The following is a 22517-nucleotide window of genomic DNA, read 5'->3' on the forward strand; positions in this document are numbered from 1 at the left end:
AGGAGTTAATGATTAATCAAAAAGCCACCTTACATTTCCAGGAGATGCTTTGTAACCCTAAAGACAGGAGACAACTTGCCAGAATGTTTCTCTCACCACAGAAATGCAGTCACTGCCTGGGTGGTGGTTAGCTAACAAAGACCAGGAAAAACAAAATACAATGTCCAACTTGTAAGCGAAAACAAAGCAATCTCTCTCAGATTATGTTTGATTATCAGGCTTTAGCCCAAGTGTCAACCAGGGATAAGACCTCATTCCCTGACCTGCTTATACTCTCTCCTAGCCAAACAGATAAGGAGAATTCACATGCCCCTGCAACTTGGTCATATTGTGGTATTTGAGGGACCTGCAGTTGGAGTCTGGGAATGCTTTTATTATATAGTGCAACAACCCACATTTAAATATGTTGCTAGCACGGATGCAACTCACTGCAGTTTGTTTCGAAAATAATACCAGCTCGACTGTGAAACCAATGCATCCTCCTCCTGCCAGAGAGCAGGGTCTATTGTCACATCCACATGACAGCAGGCAGGAGACCTAGCTACACATTCATCCTGTCCCAATTCTAACTTAATGCTAATGAGGAGAATTGAAGAGACAGGCATACGCAGCTCCAGTTTGCAGCAGATGGACTTAAGCCCATTGATTCAGCTCAGCCCTGGTCCCATTTATGCTATATATTGGATCTATGCTGTAACTGCTGCCCTCCCCCCCGCATCCCAGTTCTTTTGGGAGTGTAGGACAGGAAGGTCCTACAGCAATGCTGAGGAAACAGGAGGAAAAAAAATCACCCATCTATAATGGTAAAAGCGCAGCTGCTGCCATAGATACATTTGCTGCCAATGTGATTTCATCTGTGGGGCAATCAAACATCTGAAAGCATCCTTTCAATTTGTGTTTGGAATTCAATGACCGTCAGAGTTATTTTTACATGACACGAGAAGAGCTACCAAGAGTGTGTTTGTGCTTACAGATCAAGATGTTCATTAATTAGCAATCTAAGGGCTGAGGATCCAAAGCCTACCAAAGCCAACAGAAAGGCTCATTGGCACCAGTGGTCCTTGGATCTAACTCGACACCAGCAGTTCCCAAAGCAGTCTCAAGCACTTCCAAACGGGGTCAGGGATTCAGCTGCAGAAGTCACAGACCAACTGGGCTTGCAAGTCAGCGGGAAGCAAAGTCAAGAGGCTGGAAACACTGGGAACCACTACCCTACCTGCCACTGTCTGTGTGCAGTTCTGATCCTGCAACTAACTAGGTACAACATCAGAAGCAGTTAAAAAGTCATCAGCTACATTTTTTTTTTTAAACAGACCTTTTCAAGTCAAGGGGTAGTTATTCACGGAAATCAGCTTGAGTTCTGCAAATATCCTAAGCTCAAGTATGCTACAACGATTACTCCTTGTTTCTAAATGAAAGAAGAGAAATGACTAGTCTGAGATATACTTTAAAAAAAAAGAACCCAGACCATTCTCTCTGTCATGCTGCTCACTCACATAACCAAGCACCAGGAAATGCTGAAGAGATGGAGATCACGGTTCTGGGCTCTGAGCAGGCCCCTTTGTAGCAGCCCCCCACCCCTCCCCGCCAATGGAAAGAGGCAACAGAGCTCTCTTTGTTGAACAGAGGAGAATATTTCTAGCATCATGAGGTTACAGGCCTCTTTTTATAACCCTCCACGGCAGTGGGCTGGAGAAAGGAAAGGATATAGCTTGACACGACACCCAAACTAATCTGGGAGATAAAGACATTAAAAGCTGTGAGAAACTAAAACAGCTTTCTGGCGCTGCTTTCTCTCACAATAAAGGCCAGAGCCAGAATATAGGAGGTACAGCAAACTACACCTGAGTGGTACCTAGTTTGGCTCTTATCTGTGTCACTGTCTTATCCAAGCGACAGCAGAAAAGAAAAGAAAGTGAGGAAGCAAAAGAAAAGTGGAAGTCACTAAGTGGTGGGATAACAAAAGTACCTAATATCAAGGACCCAGCCCTATAAACACAAGGACCAAGAACTGCCTGAATTTCTGGTACCTAGCGCTCTCAAGCATGATGTCACTGCAAGTGCTTCTAAATCCACAACACTTGAGAGTCTGCTTTTTCTGCTAACACTATCTTCCATTTATGCTAGGGGTGGGCAATTATTTGGGCTGGAGGGTCACTTAATGAGTTCTGGTGAGCTGTTGAGGACCAGAGTGGGGCTGGGAGATGCCAACTGAACCTATTTGACCCTCTGGCCCACTGGGAGCCCAAGGAGGGAGGGCTATGCCCCACACCACTCCACTCTGCCAGGGCTAGGCCATATAGTGCAGACTCCTTCACCCCCCAGCATCCACCCCCCGGCTTCCTGTTGGTGCTGCACAGTCCTGGCAGCTGGGCCTGCACAGGACAGGGTGCAATGCAGCGTGCCGAATAGCCATCCTGCCCACCTGATGCCATGACCTGCTGCTCTCATGCCACACCAGGAAAGTTGGGGGTGGCTGGACAGCAAGTGGGCAGAACTGCTACTTGGTGTGCTGCATCATGCCCCATCCTGTGTAGGGCTGGCTGCTGGCGGCCAGGGTGCCAGGACTGCACACTGCAACCAGGAACCCGGGTTGGGGAGTGGATGCAGGAGGTGGAGAAGTCTGCGCTGCTGCGGCAGAGTGGAGTGGAGTGGTGCAGGGCACAGCACTCCCTCCTCAGGCTCCTGACATTGGATAGGATCAACTGGTGGGCCACATTTTGCCTACCTTCCCTTTAGACTAAGGTATTTAGGCCATACCTTTCCTTTAGACCATCCCATCTTTTCCAACATCTTCTGACCAAATTTGGAATCATCTTTGCTCCAGGCGCTGTTTCTGGGATCCACAGACCACTTCTGCTTTCTACGGGCTACGGTAAAGAAAGAAAACCAAAACTGTTACACTCCATTTAGTTTTCCAGAAGTCAATTTCTGCTTTCTGTCTAGTCAATAAATATCTTTCGTTCCACACAGCATTGATACCAGCCTATTTAGTGCCCCCCATTACTGTTGTGGTTGAACACCACAATCTTGAATGGTTTTACCTTCACAGAAGCCCTGAGAGAAGGGAAAGAGTATTAGCTCCAGTTGCAGGTGGTGAACTGAGGGGCAGAAGAACAAAGGCTACATCTGAGGACCTTAATACCTACAGTAGGACTTCAGCACCCAAGTCTAAAATTTAGACCCTCACAGGCCCTTTGCAACTGGATGATCCTTTGCCTATCTTGTCTAGGGACACATGCCTGCATGTCTCAGAGCATGCCTGCATCATCAGGTTGGCTTTATGAAAAATGCCACCTTACCCTGTCTGTGCTGAAGTGTACAGTCTCCCAAGGCCATACCTGCACTGCCTCAGTCTCCCAGACTAGCCCAGCTTGCATTCAAACACAGAAGCACAACAGTCAGCCCAGGGGCACCCTTTTGGTTGCTCTCAAGCACAGAAGAGGCAAAGGCCTGGAAGCAGGGGATGCGCTCCATCCTTCACTGCTGCAAATCTGGGTTTGGCACATGTGATCAGCAGCAATGGTGCAAATTTCCCCAGATGCACAGCACAGACCCAGTCTGAATAATCAACACTAGCATTCCCCAAATGCTTCAAATTCCACTTCTGAGCAGGCCCCCCCAAGTATCTCAGTCATGACAGTCCTAAGCAACTCGTCTCCCATCCCACATCCAAGCCCCAACAGGAATCTACAAACTGGATGATCCTCTGCCTATCTGGCTGGAGGAGAGCACCTGCAACATGAGACATGGCACAGCAGCAACACCCAATAAATCATTCAGTGGTTAGAGGACTTGCCTAGGGCGTGGGAGACCTGGATTCAATTCCCAGCTAGGCCTAAGGGGATGCAAAGCCATTGCTCCCATCTCCCAGGAAAGTGCCCTAACCACCAGGTGCAGTCAGTCACACCTGGTCTAGTCTGATGAATCCTGATGACACCATGTGAATCAGCTTCTCCAGGAACAGCATTCAGTTTGGTGTTTGAGCACTTTCCTGAGAGGTGGGAAATGTGGATTTAAATTCCCTCAGGCAACACAGGGAACTGAACCTGGGCCTCCCACTCCCCAAATAAGCACCCTAACCAGTAGCCATTATATAAAAAGGGTGCAGCAGCTCTGGCTTTCCAATGTGGAAAACAGGGTTACGACTTCATTGGATGTGGGATTCAATCCCATCACCTCGTTAGCTGGGCTCCGAAAAGGCCAATGGATTGAGTCCTTCAGGGAACTTCAGCAGAGGGATGCCTAGTTGCTGGGTTGCAGTAAAGCCCTGCCATGCTCACTCAGGGCAACTGGAGAGTGTAGGCAGCTCCAAGCTGCTCATGCTCCCAGCTTAAAGCAAACAGACCACTAAAAAGCAGCAAAAATTGATGCCGCATTCTTCAGAGCAAGTTTTTGCACATGTGCCACGACAAGGCATGGGGACATCTGTTTGCTTGGTCTCTGTGGCACCATTACCAGGCGCCATAAATATTCTTATAGTGTCATAAAGGTGAGGACTGTTTCCTACTGTAGACGGGCTTTTTAAATCTTGTGCTACCAGGTAACAAAAGCCTAAGATCTAACACAGGAGCCTTGCAGGCCTGTCATTTTAACATTTTCTCCTTCTTTGCACCTTTGAAACCAGGGTCTCAGATCACTTTACAGATGCTAGTGAATTCATCCTCATTTTCCTGCAAGGCAGATGTACATCACCATCTAATCTGCACGTAAGAAAACCCAAGCACAGAGTAAGAGTGGCTTCCTTAGTTAGAAAGAAGCTGTGACAGGAGCAGAAAGAGGATTCAACTCCAGATCCAGTGCTAGACCTGTAAACCCATCGTTCTCACTGCCACAAAGGAATTATGGAAAGGAGAGTCCGGGTATCGTTTGTCAGAGACATTACCTCTCTGGACCCGATGATCTGTAAGGTCCCTTTCAGCCCCTAACATCTATGAAACCATGAAGAAGGTGAAAACTAACAACATCCTGGGCTGCAGCTGCAAGCTACGCAGCTCAGGCGTGCTGCTGTGCTGAGCTGCACCTAGGGAATTATGCTATGGCGCCACAGATCCTATCCAGGGTAGCAGCACCATCCAGTGGAGAAAAAGGTTTCATTCAGTCCCACACTTCTGTTTTGTCACCAACTCGGAGCTTGGAAGTCATCAGTGCATGTTCCAACTAACAAATGCAGCCCTAAATATGGAAGTGAACTAGCACACTGGCTCAGAGATGGCATAGGGGGGCCACCCAAGCACCCCGAATAATCCCCAAGTGTCAGGCAACACTATGTTGAGACACCAGCCTGCTGCAGATGTGCCATTTCCTAAATATTGGTGGTACTTGCATCCTGTTGCTTTATCCACAGTTAATTAAAGAGCATTTCTGATGGTTGGAGTATTCCATCGGGTAGTGGTGTGTGAGGTTTGTTCCCAGAAGATTTTAGGAACAGGCTGCAAGTCACCTAGGATGGTTTAGACAGGGATAACCCTGCCTGGAACAGGGGTTTGGGCTGGATTAGGGTAGCCGGGTCATTTAATTCATTGCGTGCATTCATTTATTCATTCAGCAGAAAGGGATAGGAAATAAGATAGGATGCTTAGAAGCCATAACAGGGATGGCAACTACAGAAACACGTCGCAGACAAGGAGCGAGGAGCACAGATCCACACAGGAGACTATATTTTGGTGCGCGTCACTCCCACAATGCACTGCACAAAGCAGATGACTGCGGGCTTCAGTGAATTTACCTTGCATATAACAAATTTTTGGTATAAAAAGGGTCATCGAATAAGAGCTAATTTGAACATACAGAACCCACATAAAGCAAGGGAAACCTGTACAAGGATCAACATTAACCCTGGGGCTGATTTGTCAGAACCTGTTAACGACATCACGCACTTCAGAAAACCTGTGCAGTTGGGAAGACTGCACTTAAAACACCCCATTTACTTGAATCCGAGTTAAAGTTTTTCCCCTACCCCCACTCAACGTGGGTGGGAAAATCCTCGTCTTGGATTCAAAAACAAAGGGCAGGGGAGCAAACTGGAGGAGGTGCTGCTCCCCACGGCCACCTACCCTCAGATGCAGCTTTGGCCCTAACCTGCACCTGCCCAGCCAGACAGCAGCAGTGGCAGCTCCGGCCTCGTTCCCAGCTCTGGTTCTGGCCCACATCCAGGAATGGAGCTTCTGCCACATCCACTGATGTCTGACTAGGCAGGGGACCAGAGCCACCATATGCTTTGTGCCCCAGGCTGCAGCAGGGCAAGAGCCATGACTGAGAGTAAGCAGCGGGCAACAGATGGGGGCCAAGCAGGAGAAGGAAGTAATCGGGGGGACAGGTGCCAGGGGCACAGGAACCGCAAGAGGGAACAACAGAGGGGATAAAGTGGTGGGGAGCAAGGAGCAGGTGCCCCCACCTATCTTCCCATTGCTGCTTGCCTCCCTGCTACCGCTTTCCTCGCTGCAGTGGTGCAGGGGATGAATTTAAAACGTCCCTCCAATAATTAGACACCTTACATGAAAAATGATAGCAAACACATAAGTCTCCCACGTACAAAACCTAATTACTGGAGGGACATCTTAAATTCAAAGTCATCTTGGATTTGGGTAAATACAATAATTCCATGTGTGCCTACAGTTTCATTCTTACGAAGTCAGATGTACATCTCTGAGATGCACTAAGTCAAAGGATAGGAACATATTTCAGCCCTAATCCTGCAGGCACACATTTCCTTAAACGTAATGTTAAAAGAAGAAAGAAATATGCATTCAAAAGCTCTGTGGGCCTGGACAAGAATTAAAGTTACAGCCATTGTTGAGCCGAAATAACAACCATCAGCTTACAAAGAAATTCACTCCATTACATCCCTACATCAGTTTTTACAGGACAGTCATTGCATGCGCCTTCCACCAAACAATGAGGTGTCCTTTAAATAATGGGGCTACATGGCTAGCAGAAGATGCCTGTCACCTACCCAGGAGGAGAAGTGTGAGCGAGCAGCGGAGATCTCCTATTCACTACGCATGCACTGCTGTATGGTTATGCTGGGGCAAGACAGGTCACCGAGATGCACATGGGGCAGAAGATGGGGAGGACTGTGATGGTGGAAGCTCCTTTCTACTCATGAAAAGGACCCGTCTTCTGCTCAGCTGAGCTTTATACCTAGGACTGAATTCACTGCACCAGAGAAGCAGACCATGGTCTTCACCCTGGTGCTCTAAGTAAGCTTGCAGATTCTCTGGGCATCTGCCGAGCGCCTTAAAGATAAAGACTATGACCCTGAGCTCAATCCCACAGCCTGGCAGCATTACAATAAAACCAGAGAGAGTAAACAGAAAAAAGGACTGGAGACCCCAGGCAAATAACCCCTTGCCCAAATGCAAAGGGCACATAATACAAATGCATCACAGATGGCACAAGCGGCCTGCTGCACCGAGTGCCATACGACTACCACCTACGCGGGCCACTAAGCCCGTACCAAGTCCCAAGGGCAGTGATTCCCAACCAGGGTGTCACAGCAGGCTGGGGTGCCTTAAGATCCTTCCAAGGGGGTGGTGGGGAGCCACACCAGGGTAGAGATGGGTCAGTTTGATTCATGAGGTAAAACCAGAGATTTCAAATAGGAACCCAGAGGGTCCACATCATTCTGCCCCGGTGCGGCCTGACTCTCTGCAATAAAAGAATGGCTGTAGCCAGGGCAGACTGGGGAGCGGAGGGGAGGAAGGGAAGCTGCGGAGAGATACTTGTGCATTAGCCCTGCTCCCCACCCAAAGTTGAAAGTCAATTGTCTGGCTGCGGCAGCAGCATTTCTAGTCAGGCAGTGCTGTGGGAGTCAACTGACTTCACGTCTCATTCTCATCTACCCGATCCCGTCCAAATCACAGGCGGTAACGACCCCCTCTTATTCAGTGGTCTCGATGTTCCCCCAGTCAGACCACCCTTTACTCTGTCATTCTCATGTTTGCTGCTCCTCGTCATGTAGCTCCTATTTTATAGATCTTTATCATTAGAAACATAGAAAATGAGGGTTGGAGGGACCTCAGGAGGTCACATCTCGTCCAACCCCCTGCTCAAAGCAGGACCAGCCTCAACTGCATCACCCCAGGGAAGGCTTTGCCTAATTGGGTCTTAAAAACCTCCAAGGATGGAGAGTCCACCACCTCTCTGGGAAGCCTGTTCCAGTCTTTTTTTTCCCTCCTAGTGACAAAATTCTTCCTAATATCTAACCTACGCCTCCCTTGCTGCAACTGGAGCCCATTGCTCCTTATCCTGTTATCTGCCCCCACTGGGAACAGCCCAGCTCCATCCTCTTTGCAGCCCCCCTGCAGGGAGGTGACGGCTGCTATCAAATTCCTCTTTGGTCTTCTCTTCTGCAGACTAAATCAGCCCATTTCCCCCAGCCTCTCCTCACCAGTCCTGCCCCCCAGCCCCTAACCAGTCCAGGAGACTGGACACGCACCTCACTGGGGTTATTTCACCCCAGCAGTCCTTCCTGCCCAGAGCAGGCTGCCCTGCCCCACACAGGGCTGGCGCTCAGGCCCCCCTCCAAGCATGTCAGTGGTTGCTCCCACTCCAACCCCCACTCCTTACACTACGCTGCATTGCTAGAGCCCAGGCCTCAGCATCCCTGTCTTCCGGGGGGCTTCTTCCCACAGGGGATGAGGTTCACCCCCCCCCCAAGATAATGGTTTCTTCCTCTCCCCCAGAAGCTTAATGGACCCTTCCAAGAGAGGCACCCCCTCTTCTCAGGCTCACATGGTATCTTCCAGCACCTTCCTCTACAAGGGCGCCCCCCCCCACTCCCACATGGTATCTTCCATCCCTTCCTCTACAAGGGTGCTCCCCTCCCCACATGGTATCTTCCAGCACCTTCCTTTACGGGAGCGCTCCCCTCAGCTCCCACATTGCATTTTCCAGCCCTTCCTCTATAACGGTACACCCCTCCACTCCCACACGGTGTCTTCCAGCTCTCCCTCTACAAGGGTGCTCCCCCCTACATGGTATCTTCCAGCCCCTTCCTCTACAAGGGAGCTGCTTCCCTCTCCCCGCCGCTCCCACATGGTATCTGTCTTCCACCCCAAGGGTGCTCCCCCCGCAAGGTTCCTGGGCGCTGAGCAGTGGTCGCCCCCTCGCCTCTGGAACGGAATGGTTCGCCCCTCCCGCGCGGACACTCACGCTCCGCCAGCATCGCCATCCTGGGGGCTTTCCACGTCACGCAGCGCGCAGGCCGCCCGCACATGCCGGCGCCACCATCTTGGGAGGGGGCCTCCCTCTCGCGGGGCGCATAAAGGGGTGGCTAAGCTTTGCCTCATGGAATAGCCAGGGAAGGATAACAGCGAGAAGCTTCTTCCAGGGAAGAAACGGGACTGGAGGAAATAGAAGGAAGCCGGCGTTATTGAGGAGCTGCCCCCTCTCGGGTCTGGGCGCGGAAGAAGACAGGCATCTGCGCAGACAGCTCAGTGCAATCCCGGGCCGGGGCTCCACGTGGAGCACCTGGGACGTATCTGATTTAACGCGTTGCCCCCGGATGGTCAAGCCGGATTCTAGTTAATTGCCATTCCAGCTGCTGTGTGGGTAAACCCTGGTCTGCGCCCAACTCCTGCCTGTCTTGATATGATTCAGGACCTGGGGCAGTCCAAACCTCACATCTGCAGCCCAAAATGCCACTTTTCCCCCACCTAATGCAGCTTCTATCCCTTTCCCCCTTGCAGCGGAGTCGTAGGTTACGCAGCTAGGAAGTTATTTCTGAGCCTAGTCTGATTCCTCCTCACCAAAATCCTCCTTTCAAGCATTTATGCCTGTGTTTCTTTTCTGAATGTGAGTGGGAAAATCTAGTTTCCAAGACGGTCCTCCTTTCTGAACATGTTAGGAGCATGCTCCCGAATCTTTTTTTTTTCCCTGACAAAACAAAAATACTCCTATTTGTTCATGTCAGCTCAAGTTTTCACTTTTCTAATTATTTTTCATGAGAGGCTTTTATTTCCAGTTAAATATTTATTTCCATTTCTATTTTTGGAGGGGCCTGGAGGCTTAGTGTAGCATTCGGAACAAATCTATAGATGGCAGTATGAGCCCATAGAAGAATCAGTAAAGACCCAGCTATGGTAGATAGACATAGCTGTGTGAGTTTGGCAGATGGTAGATAGATTTGGACCTTATAGTCTAAAGCAGATGGATAGATACACACACACACACACACACACACACACACACACACACACACACACACACACTGTATATGTAGCACAAGTTTCTGTGGGGCAGAGCTCATTTCATCACTTCCATTGTAAGATGCAGCTCTACCCTGCCTTTCACAGAACTGTAGTTTTGGGATATGCTTAATTGGATCAACTGTATGCTTTCCGGCATCAAGTCCTGACCTGAGGATGGGCACTATTTATGCCCAAAAGTTAGTCCAACATCTCAACTGTGCAGCTGGCCTAATAAGGGATCACAAAAAACTCTAGGACTGTCAAACAAAAAAACTCCTAGACATTTCCTAGACCATTACTGCTATTAAAACGCTGCGAGCCTACCAGAACGATGGTACCAATGCAAGTAATAAAAATCGTTGACGTTCTTTCAACATTATCAGTATTCAGAAGTGTACTAGATCGTATTCATTTTTGTTAGCGTAACAGAACAGCGGCTCAAAAAAAAAGCAATATCCCCACCCAGAAAATGAAGTATTTTATTTATTTTGTTTGTCACACCCACCTATTTTCCCCAAGATCTAGTGATAAAAAATTGGAGGTTTGTGTCTTAAAGGAGGAAACTGGTTCTGAACAGTTTTGTTGAAAGGAAAGATTTGCCTTCCCAAAACAAGGTGCACGTCTTATTGGAGGGTATGTGGTATAAGAATAAGTACAGTATGTTGCAAAGTCCTGGCGTTTTATTCATTAGTATTTATATTATAGTAGTATCCAAATCCTTAGGCTTTGTTGTTCTAGGTGTCATACAAGCTCTGAGGGAGACCGAGTCCCTGTTCTAAAGAGTTAATCTAAATACCCACACTTTGCAATCACTCATGCTTACCTTCATGCAGGTAGTGCCACTGAAGTCTCTGCAACATACAAAAGGAAAAGGCAGAAAGATAACTCATTTTTACGTACATTTTCTATATTTTTTGTACAATATCACCTTTCATAAAAACAAAGCGGTATCTTTTTTGTAGGGGAGAAGTGGCAGCTGTTATTGTCGCTGTTGTTGTCACTAAGGCTAATGGCAGACGCTTTGATCACTCAGTGTAAGAAAGCACATGAATACAAAAACATTTAAACATTAGAAAGAAATGCTTCATAAACATGTAAGTGAATCTTTTTTTGGGTGGGTTTTTTTTTTCTAACTTTCTGCCCAAATTCTAAATAGGCCCCAGAGAGTGGAGCTGTTGAGCCAGATGGTGCTGGTTTTACATAGATTACGTCTGCACTGCAGTCGGAGGCATGTCACGGCTCATGTAGGCGTACCTGAGCTAGCATTCAACTGGCAAGCTTGGGTCCTTAGTGCTCACAGTGCAGTCAAGTGCAGCATGTCTGTAAGTGTGCAGACTGGAGCCCAGTACTGAGTGCTCTGTTGAACTCCCCTAGGACCCAGCTTTTAAAAGTGTCACATCTTCCCTTGATTTACAAGAAGCAATGACTTCATTCGGAGTTTTGAAAACCAGGATCAGGACCGGGATAGAAAGCTATCAGGATCAAAATCTGGTCTCCCAACATGTGAAGCATCCGCAATTAGAGAACCTGTTTGTAAACATGCTTCAGCCCAGCCACCACAGCGGGTCATGTAAGAAAGCTGTGCCAGTGCAATGAAAGGTGGGTTTTAAAACCATCCTGTTTAAACAGGTGGAAGGGGCGACAAACTTATTTTGGTTTAAATCAGGTCATATGTGATTTAGTTCAAATTGGTTTATTCAAGCTAAACCAAAATAAGCCACACTATTATTGAAATGCACGTGTCTGCAAGGAGATTTGAAGAGGTTGAACACCATCTGTACACCCAAGAAGAGCTTAATGCAGCACAGTAATGCTTCTTGGTAGACCCAAGAAGAGCTGGGGAACCAATATCAAGGACTGGATGGGGCTTTAACCATCAGAGTGCGCAAAGCTAGCCCAACACAGGACGGAGCAGAGGAGGGTTGTTACAGCATCCAAGGTGCTCCAGCAGTCGCAGCAGCCTTGGGAGGGACTTGACTTGAACACTCAGTGTAAAAAAGATTTACTTTATTAACACTCCTAGCTAAGATAAGTTCTTAGCAGAAAATAGCCTCAGTCCACTAGACCAGCTCGCATTATCTACAGAGAGTTTGCCACTTGGACTACAAAAGGAGCGTCCCATCATCCTAAAAGGCCAGAGCTTGAATCTGGGCTGGGCACATTCATATTTTGCCCACTTTGATTATGGGCTTAGCTGCTCTGGTGTGACCAAAAAAATTTCCCTGGTCTCACAGTGCTGGAAAATGAAGTCCTCCCTCAACACACAGACAGACACAAATGGCTGGGTTATTTATCTCAGACTCCCAATAACAAAATCACCACTGAGCTGTGTCCGCTGGAAACTGTCAGCCCAAGAAGAAAACTTTTCAACATGTTTATGAGCGTGTCAAATAGGGAAGACTGGAAACCCCGTTTTTATGCTATCGCTGTGCCAAGTCACTGCTGCTGGGCTATGATGAATGAACAATTAAAGTCTTTTACTACAGCTCCAGAGCTGTGTGTTCAAACCCCCATTCTGGATTTGCATTGCACCCCTCTGTGGACCCAGATGGAAAAGGATATGTGGTCATTTAAACTGGGAAGTCAAAGAGGGACAGGTGCGATGATAGCTCTTGACTTCAGACACGACTGCGTCATCATTACCCCACTACCCAGATGAGATTACTGATTTGACCAGGTGGCTGATACACCAAAGAGCACTTTTCACCTACAAGTGTTTCTCCCATATAAATGACTTCTTGTGACCTGTCTACAAATAAGTGCTCGGGATCCCATTTCACAGGTGGGGAAAATGGGTGCAAAGAGCTTAACAGTTCCCCACATGGGTGCAGGTGAGAAAGCACCTTCAGCACCTGGCTCCCTGGCCTCTGCTTATATCACTAGCCCATGCCACTCTCGCCGAGCCTGAGATATGTGGATGCACCCACTGGAGTCCTCTTTAAACACTGGAGGCGGACTTGTAAGACTTACTCCATAGGCAGTTTAGAAACGAAAAGGCAGTAGCAAAATCAGAGTGAGCCAGCAACGAAATAGGCTCCGAATCCCAGCTAAGGAAGAGGTCATTCATGACCCAAATCAGCTTCTGTGCTGTCGGGTGGCCTCGGGCCAGACTGAAAGTGCTTATTTGAGTGAATTCTGGGAGAGGTGTGATGGAAGCACTAGGGACACGAGTTGCCTCGGGACTTTAAAACAAAAAGACAGGTTTGATTTAGGACAATGATTAGAGAGAACAAGAGGATTAAAGGTGAGCACTGGGATAAAGGAGTGTTAGTCTAGCTGCCGTGCAAGAGACATCGGCTCAGCCGCCAGGCCGGGGGAGAGATTAACAATGTCCAATCTGTAGAGCAAAAGATGTCAAAACGGGTGACCCATGGCTGGGAGACAAAGGGGTTCAAAGAACAGCCACCGGAGCGGATGAGGCAGAGTGACACGTTCACAGCTCAAGAATTAATTGCATCTGAGAGAATTCATTGCATCCATTGCCAGCTGAGGGATGAGCGAGCACACAGAGGGCAGGGCTGAAAATAGCAGAGGGAGCAAGGGAAAAAACAAAGGAGGCAGAAAAAGAGGGGGAAATGATAGCATGATTTCCATTTCATTAGCTCAGTGTATTTTTGGAGGGTACGGGGCAGGCCTTAGTATATTGTAAGAAACAGCCCTTGCTCTGAAGAGTTTCTCATTTATACAAAGGGTGGAAGTGTAAGGCCCAGGCTGGGGAATCTGGGGGTTTTAGGCACAGTTTGGGGCTAAAATCAGCAGGAGAAAAAGTGGGGGGGGAGGGTGAATGGTGGCCATGTGAATCCCCCTGGTTCCCAAGTTGCACCAATACAGCAACCCCAGCAGCCACAGGGACTAACCCTGCTGCTGGCGCTCCTCGCAAGTCATCCAGTCCATGGGGCCAAATGACTCGGACGCCCCGATCCAAACCGGTAAAGCAGAAGAGGGCTGAACAGCTGGGGAAGTATCATTGTTTTACAGAAACGGAGGTTTGGAGATTGAGGATGTGTCTACCCCGCTTCCGTATTGCTCTCGAGAGCACCATCAAGAAGCACGTACCCTCCACCTATGACACACATGCCAAAGTCAAAAAGGAGGCAGGGAGGCTACAGGGTGCCATCCCCTCCGCTGCCACGCTTCATCCCCAGCGTGACTGAGAGCAGCAGGAAGGGACCCGCTCAGGGTGGCTTCATTGCTTCCTTTCCAGGTTTGCAAAGCAGGAATGGGGAGCCAAGGGCACTCCTCTTGGCCCCACCTGCAAGAGGGCCATGAAGGGATAGAGATGTATTCTCAGGGACTCTCAGGGAAGTGGTAGGAAGATACCGTAAGGGATAATGGGGCACAGGAGAATCTGAAGGAGGCTATATTAAAAGCCAGAGAGCAAACTGTCCCTGTGAGGAGAAAAAGGAGACAGAGTGAGAGATCGCCTCAAATACTCTTGGATGACCCCAAAATCAAAAAGGAATTGTAGGAAGACCAGGAAGAAAGACATGAAAGTATGGAGCAGCATCAAGGAAGGCCACAAGCTGGATGAGTGGCAAGCATGGAGTGCAAGGCAAAGCGGTGGCTGGTTTGATGTCAAGAAGACAAAACTCAAACAAGACGCATGCAAAGTGCTGCTCTTTCTTTGTTAATGAACAGCACTGATACAACATCAGGAATAATTGGCCGGCACCAAGTTCTGGGGGAGATAGCAGTGTCTATGTGAATGTGAGTCACTGATGCACTTCTACCACAAACTAAGCTGGTTGTATTTGGGGATGCATCAACAGGACACAGGCCGATCTGATGTGCACTGGGAGCCTTTGCCCACCAAGTAAAGCAAAAAGCTGCCCTTAATTTGAGGGGACACCGAGTGCACAGTGAGGGATTATGGGGGACAATATGGATGGGAGTGAGGGTACAAGGGTTAGAACTACTGTGCCTGGGGAGACAGCAAGCAGATACACTGAACAGTACCCTCCGGCTCTCGAACACATCCAAGGAGCCAGTGGACACTGCCCAGTGAAACTCTGCCCAGAGATGCGAACAGATCAGGAACAGGAAAATGGCTCTGCAGTCCCTGGGTGTCCCCCCGAGCCAGAGCCTCCCTCCTCCTCAGATACATTGCTAGCTTGGAGAGGGCCAGGAGAAAGGTGATGGGAGGTCCCATGGATGGGGCCTCAGATGGAGAATGCAAAAACCAAAAGGTGCTGGGAGCAGCACATCCAGAGCCTCTGCAGGGAGCTCCGGAGGAGGTGGTGAAGGGGCTGCAGCCTGGTGCGCTCCAGATAGGCAAGTGCAGAAGGGGCAGGTGTGAGGGGCATCCGTGAAACAAGCCAGATACAAGCCCATGATGATGGCTCCATGGAAGAGCCTCCAGCTGAGGTCTGTGATGTCCTATCTGCAGAGCAAAAGATGTCAAAATGGGTGACCCATGGCTGGGAGACAAAGGGGTTCAAAGAACAGCCACCCGGGCGGATGAGGCAGACTGACATGTTCACAGCTCAAGGATCAGGGTGGCGTATAGACTCCTCCACCAAAGACCCTTGTTCTTGCCAAGGGTGTCCCCCCACTTGGTGACCAGACAGGAATTGAGTATCGGATGATGGAAAATGCAGACCACAAGCATGTAGAGCTGGCAGCAATGGGCTGCCCAGAAGTGGACCAGCTCAGTATCCCTCAGCCTGCTAAGATGGCATGGCGAGGAGTGCTGCAGGGCCTCTTAACAGGGCACAGGAAGTAATTACCCCGCCTTAGTGCTGAGGAGTCACTAGCCTGAATTTTACATCCGTTCATGGGCACCAAACCTTAAGGAAGTCATATACAACCTGGAGAGGCCCAGAAGCAAGCAACACGAAGGATCAGTTGTTTTGAAAACATCAGCTGTAAGAGAAGGTAGGAGGAGTTGGGTACTTTTGCTTTCGAATGAGGAGACAGGGTGATGATAATAATCTTTTGCTGTTCTGGATGTAAGACAAAAAAAGAATAATCTTAATTGACAGCAAAAAAAGGATTTAAGGTGCATATTAGGAAAACATTTCTAACATAAGGATAGAGAAGCACTGGATTGGGCTACCTAGGGAGGCTGCAGAATCTCCTTTACTGGAAGTTTTTGAGGACATTTTAGACAAATACTTGTTTGGGAGGTGGGAAAAGGAGGGTCTCCTTTTTCTGGATTTGGTCTCAGTGGGGACGGGTGGATTAACGCATGGACGCCAGCCAATCAGGGTCCCCCTGGATGCCTGGGTTCCCTTGGGAAATGGTGGCTTTCCCCGTGCAGGCGTGCAGCATTTCAGCCTGCAAGGGGTCCTGCTTCAGGCTGCCGGGAGCAGGGCACAGGGCACATGCATGCATGTGGCCAGAAGTACAGCTGAGTACATGGAGAGCAGCTCCTTGCAGGTACATCTGTGGGGGAAAGGGGCATGGGGGGCAGATCAAGGCCCTGATGGTGAGAGAGGGAGTGGGGCAAGGGCTGGGAGCGCTGTCTAGCCAGGGTGGTGTATGGGACTCAGAGCCGGAATGAGGAGCAGGGTGAGGCCACAGGAGCTCATCCAGGGGGGCATGGTGATGGGGGCAGGTTCCCGCTGCTGTGTACACACCCCAGGGGAGGCATGGTGGGGCATGTGCCCCCCCAGATTTGTGCATTCCACTCCAATGCCTTCACCATGCAACCTCGCTTATGCTATTCTCATTTACACATCGCTTACCCGATCCAAAGATTACATTTGCACAAGTGTGGATTTATTCAAGAAATGCTCACCTGCTCATCCAGTCAAGAAACAGAAACAGTGCCAAGTGGCCAATACCTGGCCAATCACGACCACTTAACACAACTTGACTGACAGCAGCTGGCCAAGGGTTGTTCCTAACTCAACTAAAAACAAAACATTCATCCCCAAATAGTCACATAATTTGGAATCACAAAGGCGTCTAAGGAAACCATACTCTTCCCATGACTATTCCATGAGAAGGACAAGGGGCTAAATATGTCTGATAAATTATTCATTTCAAATAATGCATATAGGTCCAGGTAAAGTCCAAGAGCAATAAATGAGAGCTTGGTTAAGAAAGAAGCAAACAGGTCTGCAGCACTTTTGGCATGTCCCATGAAGTCCATTTTATTTCCCCTCCATGAGAGTCTGCTAAGTTCTCACTGCACAGTCCTTGTTACTTCTGAGGATGAGAGAGACTAGACTTTCACATTTGGGGCAGACTTTGGTTTTGTAAAGAGAGCAAATGAGATTTGGTGGCCTTTGAAAGGGCATAAATAAGGAAACCCACGAATACATTGTTCACTTTGCAAAGTCGAGCTGCACTTTAAGCTGCAAAAAGGACTGACCCAATACTGTCATCTCAGGAAAGTTGGAGCAATCACTGGAAAAATAAAGGAGCACTAAAAATAACCAGTACAAACTTGTTAGCTCTTTAATTGCAAACTGCTTTACCTTTGTCTTGTAACTGAGTGTCACTTTGCCCTATGATCTCAGTAGTTACATTCATTAGTGATTGCCGAGAGCTAGCTTAGGCCAGTGCACGTCAATGCGATTTACCAGTTGTTCCTTGAAGGTCCCAATCCCTCTTCTTCTCTTCAGTTGCTCAGATGACCAGAGCAGAGTCACCATCCGATGCAATTACACCCTCCAAAACACATCCCAAGTCAAGCAACAGGGAAACTGCCAATCTGAAAGATGGAGGGGTCGGCGGTAGGAAGTAGCACAAACAGGCATTCAGCATCTGTCTTGAGAGATGAGATCCAGATCCTTCATTTAAAAGGAAGTGTGTACTAAAGAGACTGTAATTAGTATTGATACATAATCTTCCGTGCAGCTCAAGATCCAGCTGGGTCTCTGTCGTTTACCAGGGACCACACTGTCTTTCTGTACAGCATGCAGAGAGACCTCGTGCCTGGATAAGCAGATCATTACAGAGGCCTTTCCTGCTTGCTCGTTCCAACTGTAGGAGATCTTGTGTAGACAAGGTGTGTTGTTACTATCATGCTATTTAAACTTGCTGTGAGCAGGGCAGGCTGCCACAGTAATGCAATTGCCGATACCCTTTTGCATTAGTGTTGCTACTGCTGGAAGATGGAAAATGCCAAGCAAAGGCTGTGTGTCACCACAGCAATGGGGCTTGTTAAATGGACTTTCTGAGCTCGGAGGACAGCAGGAGACACCGCTGAGTGACCACATGGTATCAGGACAGGTCAATCGCAGCGCTCATGCCAAGTGAAGAGCAGAATCTAGTGCTGAGCATTTCAGCAACATCTGGTTGCTATCCCTTCTGATACGTTCGTTGGAGGGCCTTCGTAAATAAATGACGCTAGCCGCAAGTGGGATGATCTAGTTAGGGATGGTTTGGCTGGGATGATCTAGCTGGGGCTGGCCCTGCTTTGGGGAGGGGTTGGACTAGATGTGACCTCCTGAGGTTCCTTCTAACCCTTATTTTCTATGATTCTATAATTTTAAGTGTGGAAAAGAGTGCTACCACCCCGCCGCCAATGCTGCCACCCACAATTGTGCCCCCTCCCCAGTTTCAGGAGGCACCAATCACCCATGCTTAGGTGACTACCCATAGAAAGGCTTAAGAAGGCTTGTCTACACAACAACGCTAGAGGAAACTAATCTGAATTAATTTACCTAAAAGGCAGCCTATACACATGCTGATTTGTGTTCTAATTAGAACATGTCAGAGCAGACTTGATTAATCGAGTCTGTTCTGATTAATTGAGTCTGCTTTATGTTCTAACTAGAAGGCTCCAGCGGGCCTTGCTGTCATGTGTATAAGCCCCCGCACATTTTACAATGGTCACGGGGCTGCTTTGTCTAAACCTTGTGGAATGAGGTTTAGATAAAGCATCCTGTGGCCATTTTGAAACACATGGGAGCTTAATACATGTGAAGGTGAGGCATTTTAATTAGAGCAAGTCTCCAGGAACCACTCTAATTAAAATGACCCCCTCTCCCAGAGCACGCACATAGGCAGGCGAAGTGGATTAGTTAAATTGCATTCAACTCTATTACAGTCAATCTTATTCAGAATTAAGGTAGCCTTACTATCAATTAGCCCAATTCAGTTTGGAAGGAAAATAAGCCACATCAAATTAAGACCACATTAACTTAGGGTTACAATACATCTGGGTTTTCCTGGACGTGTCCTCTTTTTGGGTCCTCTGATTTCCATCTGGGCAGATGGAAAATATGTTAAAAATATGAACAAAGATCTGGGATTTTGTTCTGTTCAGCATCAAAAAAATGTCCTGGCACTTCCTTGGCTTGCCCTAGCAAGGAGCTGCATGGCGCATGCACATGCATGTGGCTGGCATGCAGCCAGGCAGGGTGGGAGTAGCCCCAGCAGCTGGATGCAGACATGGGAAGTGAGGGTTGGAGGGCCAGGGCTTCGGGGCTGTCTGGGGGGCTGTCTGGGGCACGTGTGTCTGTGTGAGTGTGGCCGGGATATGTGGAGTGGATGGGTATGTGAAGGGGGCAGGTGTCCGCCAGCACTGGGGACAGCTGTCCAGGTGCTGGGGCTGCAGCAGGGGCAGAGGGGTTGCAGCAGGGCACTAGCATATCCCTGCCCCCCACAATCATATCCCTCCTCTTCTTTAAAACTGTAACCCTACATTAAGTCAGAGTAAGAGTGTCCACAGGGAGGTTACTACTCCCCTTTAAAAGTTAATTCACATCAACCTGGCTGAGAGCCCTTGCATAGATGACTCCTGATGTGACAACGGACTGGTTGTGCTCAAGCAATGGGAGTGTCACCAGGGATTTCAGCAAGAGCGTGGGCTGGTCGCACTGCAGTCAGATCTGCCAACTTCTGCGATAAGGAACAAAGCTGTTACAGCATTTACCCTCATCAGCCCGGCTGAGCTGGTCTCCTGGTGCACCAGGAGGGCCTGCCCAGACTCCTTCCTCACCCTGACATCAGGGGGATGACTCGCATAAGAGCTCACCAACATCAGTAAGAGCAGCAGGAGCCAATCTTTTTGGCAAGCAGGCCACAAATTAAGCCCCGTACCCTCCTCAAGTGCTACTTCAACCCCCTGCCCAATCTGCCACTCCACCTTCTGCTGATATGCTGCTGGGCTCTGTGAACTGCTGCCCATGCCACTTTTGGCATGTGTGCCACAGGGTGACAACCCCACAGTAAGCATCGCAGCCTGGTCATGCAGCTTGACTTTATTTGGGCTGCATTTATTTCACCAAGCGGATCCTCTGACATGGAGAGGCCCACATAGGTGCAAGAGTCTGATGTAGCCTAAGGAATCTCTTACTGCTGTGGATGTTCAGGAAGCAAGTGGGTTTTTGGTGATACCTTTTACTGGACCACTGCATCAGTGGAGGAGATGTTAGACCAGCTTTCTGGGACAAAGTGCCTTTCCTCAGATCTACCACAGCTTGGAGGATATCAATGTTCGAGCTGGCCAGTGTGCTTCTCAGAGCCCAGAGGGATGGCTAGGCAGCTGCATATCAAACCTCTTTGTTGGGAGAGGATTATGGAACTGCAAGATGTGTTTTACACAAAGCATAGCACTTTTCAGAGGGAGCTTGTTCGATTTATGGAAGGGATTATCTGATGTGGTGGCGCCTGGTAGCAGAGGACCAGATTCAGTGACCTAGGAGATCCCTTGTAGTGCTATATTCCTACTCATTGCAGTTAGTTGATGCAAACAGGCACTGGCTTCACTTCCAGAAGCCAGCAGTAAAATCCTCATCCCACTGATGCCAAAGGGAAATTTTCAGGGGACTACAACAGGGCAAACTTGTCACTCCAGATTTTCAAACAATTTGAGGGCCAGACTTCGAAGTGCCCCATAGCTACATAGGTGTCCAGACATGCACAGCATCCAGCTGCTCTCCCTGTGATACCTAATGACAGGTTCTGGTGCTCAAATGGAGCCAGGTTCTTCCGTCCCAGCTGGGATGCTGAGAGCTTTGAAACCTGTGCCTTGACTATTATTTTAAAATAGAAACCAAAGGACGAAGAACAAATATTTTTTTAAACTAAGAGCAAAACTCCCATTAACTTCACTGAACCAGAATGCCACCCAAAGTAATGGTTATCCCGCAGACCTGGGCAATTACCTAATATTTGGGATGTTACTAGGCAGTTTCAGTGAGGATTCATTGCTAAGAATCAAGCATATCCTTGGTGTCATCTTGCTGGTTTATAACAAACAATTGTGCATAAAGTCCTGTTTCTTGGAAAACAATGGGATAAAAAATGGCCAGAAGTTTCATTGCTCTAAAGTCATCAGCCTGCCACTCCTGTAGGCTCTGTGCCCAAGAAGCATCCTCTCTCTGGTTCCTCTCAGGGTCTCTCTCTCTCTCTCACACACACACACACACACACGTTGCAAATCAATATACCCACCCCACTTTGTTTGCAATTGGAGGAACTCTGCAGTTAACTTATGACCTACCAGGAGACCTAGTACTTGAGAAGTAGCATGCTGTTTGCAGCTGTCTTCACTATATAAAGGAACTTGATTCCTCCTGTTAGCGCATCCATTGGGTTTATGGCTGATTGGGTCCCAAGACCTTTTAGCCTAACGTTACTGAGAAAGAAGGTAGGGCAGGATGGCACCATGATGACTAAGTCAGAGGTGGGTAAAACATGGCCCACAGGCCAGACGAGGGATTTTGTACGGTCCGCAGCAGGTGCCTCGGTCCCACCTGGCCCAGGCACAGAAGGCAGCCTGGCTCAAGGGGTTCACAGCTGGTCCTGCCACCCTCAGGCACGCCGTGGGGCAGGAGTAGTGAGGTGGCTGCCCCTTCCAGCTGCCACTGGGCTCTGCACCCTGGCACATCTGCCCCGCACCCACTGCCAGGACCAGGACTCATGCATGCAGGGCACGTGGCTGGGCATACGGGATGAGGCTGCGGGCAGCTGGGGACCGGCATCCAGAAGCGGGACAGGTAGATGAGGCCGGGATCACATGGTGGTGGCAGCACAGGGCCAGGGCCCAGGGCAGAGCTGTGATCCTCTCCCCACGGGCCCCTACCCGTGGAACTGGCACCCGTCGCAGGGGCACGCGGGCAGTGGATCATGGCTCTGCCCCCGGCCCCAGCCCCGCACAGTCACGGCTCCGCCTGCCCCTCCACTCCTGGGTGCTGCTCCATCCCAGCTGCCCAGCCCAGCACAGACCAGAGCCACTTGGGGAGCTTTGGTGAGCTATTGCGGAGCAGGGGTTGCTGACAACTCAGCAGTGGCCCTTGGGACCAAATAATTGCCCACCCCTGGACTAACTCATTCAGTTTAGTCTATAAGGTGCCACCTTGCCCAGCCTTCTGCTTAACATCGGACTAACACAGCTACTTGCCTCTCATTAAAAAAAGGGCAATG

General features: G+C 49.0%; 1 protein-coding gene across 2 annotated transcripts in view; it reads right to left on the bottom strand.

Annotated features, from left to right (window-relative positions):
- Positions 1-19728, bottom strand: part of PINX1 (PIN2 (TERF1) interacting telomerase inhibitor 1) — an 88260-nt gene extending 68532 nt beyond the window's left edge. Inside the window, exons 1-3 of one of the 2 annotated variants that reach the window (XM_090027412.1) lie at positions 17723-19728; positions 11017-11044; positions 2761-2870 (exon numbers count right to left, since the gene is read on the bottom strand). In XM_090027412.1, the coding sequence (XP_089883538.1) occupies positions 2761-2870; positions 11017-11044; positions 17723-17794 (210 nt within the window). In that variant the 5' untranslated portion in view covers positions 17795-19728. Of the gene's footprint in view, positions 1-2760; positions 2871-9156; positions 9315-11016; positions 11045-17722 lie in introns of those variants that run through there. The other variant, XM_090027495.1, reaches the window with a different exon arrangement.
- Between the last annotated feature and the right edge of the window lie 2789 nt (positions 19729-22517).

The sequence above is a fragment of the Crocodylus siamensis genome, chromosome 1 (assembly GCF_052110815.1).
Source record: "Crocodylus siamensis isolate JL-2025a chromosome 1, ASM5211081v1, whole genome shotgun sequence".
Lineage (NCBI taxonomy): Eukaryota > Metazoa > Chordata > Crocodylia > Crocodylidae > Crocodylus > Crocodylus siamensis.